General features: G+C 41.6%; 1 protein-coding gene across 4 annotated transcripts in view; it reads right to left on the bottom strand.

Moving 5' to 3' along the window:
• CFAP52 (cilia and flagella associated protein 52) overlaps nt 1-6,000 on the bottom strand; it is a 68,405-nt gene that overhangs the window by 26,982 nt on the left and 35,423 nt on the right. For 3 of the 4 annotated variants that reach the window (XM_031657374.1, XM_031657372.1, XM_031657375.1), the window contains exons 7-8: nt 5,474-5,574; nt 1,200-1,370 (exon numbers count right to left, since the gene is read on the bottom strand). In XM_031657374.1, the coding sequence (XP_031513234.1) occupies nt 1,200-1,370; nt 5,474-5,574 (272 nt within the window). The remainder of the gene's footprint in view (nt 1-1,199; nt 1,371-5,473; nt 5,575-6,000) is intronic. The other variant, XM_031657373.1, reaches the window with a different exon arrangement.

Raw genomic sequence — 6,000 nt, 5'->3', positions numbered from 1 at the left:
TTGTTATACTTCCACGTTCATTGCGTATTGCTCTCCTGCATCCCTACACCCAACTGCAACCTCAGACCCTAACTTCAGCCCCTTAACAGCAGGAAGCAGCCAGACAGACCATGGCGCCCTGAATTCTATAATCGGCCAGGGTTGGACTGTTTGGTGAAAAGGAACAAGATGGAGGAAGGTGAGCGAAGGCATAATTACATGTTGCTTCGGGTTCTTCCTCACCAACTTTCCAGCGGAAAGGTCTGAATCAACGAGTATGCGCCGAAAGGTGATGTCAATCGAAGTCGAAACTTACCCGACCCGCCTACAGAGGCGCCCTATCAAGCCCTTATCCGCCCTGCCCTCCCCTTCCAGTACCAATGATTAAAGGTCGCTGCCAGCAGGAGCCGGTGTGACTTCTGCCGGCCCCGCATTTGTGGACGGAGAACATCACCAGGCCTTGGTAGCGACTTCCCTATTACACCTGAGGACCAGAGAACTTTGCCGAGAGTGTGTGTATATTTCACCAATAAAGACTGCCACTTTCTTATGTAAAAAAAAAAAAAAAAAAAAAAAAAAAAAAAAAAAGATGAGATATACATACAGTAAACCAATGCTTGGTGAAAATATCCTAAGTTGAAAATGCATTTAATACACCTAACCTGCTGAACATCCTAGCTTAGCCCAGCCCACCTTAAACATACCCAGAACACTTCCATTAGCCTGTAGCTGGGCAAACTCATCTAACACAAAGCCTATTTTCTAATAAAGTGTTGAATATCTCATGTTATTTATGGAATACTGTACTGAAAGGGAAAAACAAAATAGTTGTATGGGTACTTGAAATATCGTTTCTACTGAATACAGTTCACTTTTACACCATCATAAAATAAAAAAATCGTAAGTCAGGGACTGCCAGTACTAAGCTTTTCCTGGATGGCATTAGGAAAACAGAAAGGTTTTGTCGGGTACTCACCCTTTCCAGGAGGGGTTGATTAGAAAAGTCAGTACTCTAAAGAAACCCAAATTTGAATTAGAAAGCTAATATAATTGCATGGCGAAGACAATGGAAAGTCTATTAAAATAATTCATCACATTAGAAAAATTTAAGGAGACAAAATCGTAACTGTGTGAATTGATATTGAAAATGCATTCATAAAATTAAATGCCCTTGCATACCGCACCAAATCTCCACATTCTTCTTTTTCTCTTCTACTCACAATGGAAAGACAATATCCTCCACAGCTTCAAAGTGACAAGTCGCTATGAGTGTCTCTTTGAAATCCGTGAAGCTGACACGATAAATGTGCGATTCTTCTGTTCCTACGAAAAACTGGTGTCCTTCTCCTCGCAGTGTGATAGAAGTGATGCCGCCTTGCAACTGAATCTTCCTTTAGGGAGAAGCACAAAGGTAAAGGAGACCCACTCAACCCGTAAGTGGTTATGAGTCGTCTGAAGCCTGTCAGGGGATACAAATCAGGCGTCTAATTTCGGACCTGCCCTCACAGAAGTGACACAGTTGAAAATGCAGGAGTTACTCACAAGTTGGTGGACACATGAACAGCAAAGCCAGAGGTCAGCGTAGGTTAAAGTAGTCAGGGAAGATTCTTCAGTGAGATAACATTTTGACATGGGTTGTGCAATGCAGGCAGGATTTGGGTAGAGGGAGTATTCCAGGCAGGCCTATGGGTACAACTGACCACAGCAACTAACCCCTTTATTAATTTCACTTCTGAAAAATAATCCTAAAATCAGGGGGAAGATACTTTACGTCAAAGGATGCTATGATAACCCTATCTGAAAGTGTAAAAGGTTGGAAACAACCTAGATAGCCAGTCGTAATGGAATAGTTAAATGATCTTTGGAACATCAGCTTCATAGAATATTTGCCTAAAAAAATGTTCAAAAGATTATGTAGCGTGTGTATATGTTACCATAATAAAAAGATTACATCGTAATACTGAAAATGTTTATGATGCTTGCATTAAGTAAAAAAAATAGAATACAAAATTTTATTTATAAGTAAAATCATTTCAGAGCTTGTACAGTGGTTCATGCCTGTAATCCCAGCACTTTGGAAGGCTTAGGCAAGGATGACCACTTGAGGCCAGGAGTTTGAGACTAGCCTGGGCAACATGGCAAGACCCTGTCTCTAAAAATAAAACATAAAATAAAATAAAGTAGCCAGGTGTGGTGGTGCGCACCTATAGTCCCAGCTACTTGGGAGTCTGAGGTAGAAGGGTCACTTGAGCCCAGGAGTTGGAGGCTGCAGTGAGCCACAATGTCATCCCTGTCCTCCATCCTGGGTGACAGAGTGAGACTCTGTCGAAAGAAAGAAAGAAGGAAGGAAGGAAGGAAGGAAGGAAGGAAGGAAAGAAGGAAAGAAGGAAAGAAAGAAAGAAAGAAAGAAAGAAAGAAAGAAAGAAAGAAAGAAAGAAAGAAAGAAAGAAAGAAAGAAAGAAAGAAAAGAAAGAAAGAAAGAAAGAGAGAAAGAAAAAAAGTAGGGGTTGTCTTTGCCAGAACCTTTAGGAGTTGGTTTCTCCTCTTCTACAGTTCATATTTCTCCCTCTTCCCTTTATAATGAGTATGAATTAAAAAAAAAAAAAAAAGCATATAAATCAATGAGGCCCTAGGAATACAGCCTCTCTCTGTAAGTAATGTAGTTTGAACAATGAAGAATTCAACGCGGGTTCTTGTGCAGGAAGCCAGCATGGGAAGTGCAGTGTTTTAGAGGTTTATTTGGTGGGACACAGAACAGTTAATGGAGAAAGGAAGACAAGTTAAATCCCAGTTCCTGCACTAACTAGAGGTCTGTGACTCTGGGCAAATTGTCAGAAACCTCTGACCTCAGTTTACTCAACCACAGAATAATTCCTCCTTTACAGGGGTTGCAGCGAAGGTAAGGTATGCTAGCCTACAGATGACAACCTCAAGAAATACTGGCTATTGGCATCTGGGAACTTCAGAAGACAAAGTGAAGCCTAGGGATAAAAGGGGAAGAACAGGCTGGGCGCGGTGGCTCACGTCTGTAATCCTAGCACTTTGGGAGGCCAAGGCGGGCAGATCACCTGAGGTAACAAGTTTGAGACCAGCCTGGCCAACATGGTGAAACCCCGTGTCTACTAAAAATACAAAAAAATTAGCTGGGCTTGGTGATGGGCGCCTGTAATCCCAGCTACTCTGGAGGCTGAGGCAGGAGAATCGCTTGAACCCGGGAGGCAGAGGTTGCAGTGAGCGTTTTGATCATACCTCTTCCCTTTCTAGTCTCCATGACTTCTCATGTGAGCTGCCTTTTCAATCTACAAAAAGCCCTGGAGGTGGAAATCACATCTGATTTAAGTCTGCACTGTCACACAGGGTTATTTTGGAAACAGTGATGACACAAACCTTGTAATAATTACTTGGAGTTTATCTTCATCATAACGGGATCATATGCACATTAAAAACGAAGGGTTAAAAAATTAGAGGGTTAATTTTCTATATCCACTTCATACATCCAGAGACAACCCAACATAGTTTTTTTTTTTTACTTGATTTTATTTTATTTCTTGCATCTTGTATTATTGATAATACTTGAATGTTATTTCTTTCCTCTCCTGGTTTTTGCTATCTTAAGGTTAAGTTTCTCATCACTCCTCTTCTCCACCTCACCTGTATTAGGATTCAGGTTCGATTCTCTCTCTCTCTGTCTCTCTCTCTCTGTCTGTCTGTCTCTCTCTCTCCAGAAATCAGATTCCAGGTTTTATAAGTGTCTATTCCATGAGGTTGTCCAGGCACCAGGCTCCTGATGAAACGCTGCTCCCAGCATTCTCTGGGGCTGTGGCTTTCAAACTTGAACATGTATAATAACCTGGAGGGCTTCCAATATTGTTCTAAAGTCTCCTCCCTCCCTCATTCCCCTTCATACAGGCATGAAACTGGTCCAAAACATTCTCAATAAGCCCTACCTTGACCACTGAATTTAAAATGGCAAAGTATACACTGCTTTTTTATTTAAACAAAAAAATTGAGACAAGGTCTCGCTCTGTCACCCAGGCTGAGTGCAGTGCTGCAATCATGGCTCACTCCAGCCTCAACCTTGAGGTTGATTGATCAACCTCAATCAATCCTCCTGCTTCAGCCTCCTGAGTAGCTGGGACTACAGGTGTGTGCCACCACATCTGGCTACATTTTGTATTTTTTGTAGAAATGTGGTTTCACTGTGCTTCCAGGCTGGTCTGGAACTCCTGGGCTCAAGCAATCCACTTGCCTCGACCTCCCAAAGTGCTGGAATTACAGGCATGAAGCACTGCACCTGGCCTCCCTGCTTCTATTCAAACTGTAATCCCCTTACTCTACATCCTAATTCATTTTTCCCCATTGTATTTGTCACCCTCTAATACTATGTACCTTCCATGTTTATTTTGTTTCTTATTTATTGCCTTTTCCTTCCTGCTAGAATGTAAGCTCCATGAGGGCAGGGATTTTTTTTTTCTTCCGTCTTTTTTGTTTTATTCACTGAGATATCCTAAGCACCTAGAATGGTGCCTGGTACACCATGAATGTTCAACACAGATTTCTTTGAATGAAGACAGCTGATGCTCATTTCTACAATGTATATGCAACTACCCCTGGCTTCCTGGGAGGTAGCAGAGGCCATACAGAGCATGTGTGGGGTAACTGGTTTTGTTTAAGCCCATCCCTCTATGAACTGTCCTCCCTGATCTCTCCATCCCAAGAAGGTCATCCTCTTCTCTGATCTCTACAACATTCATAATATATTTTACTTTATCTGGACCATGTGTTAATATACTATCTTGTCTGGTAGTGACTTCTTTCATGTGTATATACCTTATCCCCAAACGAGTCTGTACGTTCTGGGAGGACAAAGACCATAGCTTATGTTTCTTTATTTTATTAATAGCATCTAATACATTGGTTTGGTTGGAGGAGGTGCTGAATAAGTACTTGTTAATGGCAATACATAAGGTTTGGTTGCATTTTATTTTGATTGGAGCCAAGAAATGTACATAGCACAGTATCTGGCATATAGAAATGGCTGGTGAATGTTGGCTATTTCTATTATAAATTGTATTCAAATGCATGACTAACACAAAGCTTTGCACATAATAGGTACCCACTGCATAATAAATTTCATTGAATTAACCAATTTTGAACATTTAACATTGGGGGTTATTTGTTGGATAAGTTTATAACATCCCATTCCTTTCATCATGGCTCAATGTATTAGCTAAATGCAAACTTACGTATTTATTAAATGGGCAGTGTCCCTCTGGATAATAGTGGACTACTTTGGTTTGATTCAACATAAGCTTTTGTCTTTTCATTGGCAAAGAAGCCACCATCTATTGTGATTCCAACTACTCATTCTAACAGCAAGATGAAATTTTTTAACCAAATATCACTTTGCCAATAGCATCGAGTTGCCGGCTTTAAGCAAACCTCCCTTTAGTGAGTCTCTACCCAGCCCCACTCTGTGAGGCCCAGAACTTACTTGATGGGTTTGTAGCTAGGGCTTTTACAGAAGACCAGCAGTCCGGCTCCAGAGCCCACCAACAAACCCCCCATCTTCAGGCACCTGATAGCTGACACTCCCTGCGAGGAGAAACAGTGTTAAGAAAAAGGCACCAAAATCTCACAAATTACCACTGAAGAATTTACTCATGTAACCAATAACCACCTGTTCCCCAAAAACCTATGGCAATTTAAAAGATTCAAATGTTAATTAAAAAAAAAAAAAAGAAAAAGGCTAAATGAAGGATGAATTAAAAAGATGGCCAAAGTCATGCCAGTGCCGCACACATTGCCTGGAGGACGTTCATGAAGGTTCTGCTCACGATGCACCCCCAGGCTGACCAAGGGAATTCAATGCCAACACCGAGCTCACTTGCCAGGAAGTAACCCTCCTGGGCCTGCAGGATGCAAACAGGCTTCACCATGCCTCCTCCCTAAAACCACCGGTGCATTTTGAATATTTTAAAAATTAACACTTTTGGCCGGACGCGGTGGCCCTGTAATCCC

Source organism: Papio anubis, chromosome 17, assembly GCF_008728515.1.
Source record: "Papio anubis isolate 15944 chromosome 17, Panubis1.0, whole genome shotgun sequence".
Lineage (NCBI taxonomy): Eukaryota > Metazoa > Chordata > Mammalia > Primates > Cercopithecidae > Papio > Papio anubis.
Note: the sequence above shows the minus strand (reverse complement) of the source record. Positions and strands in the feature narration are given on the sequence as shown.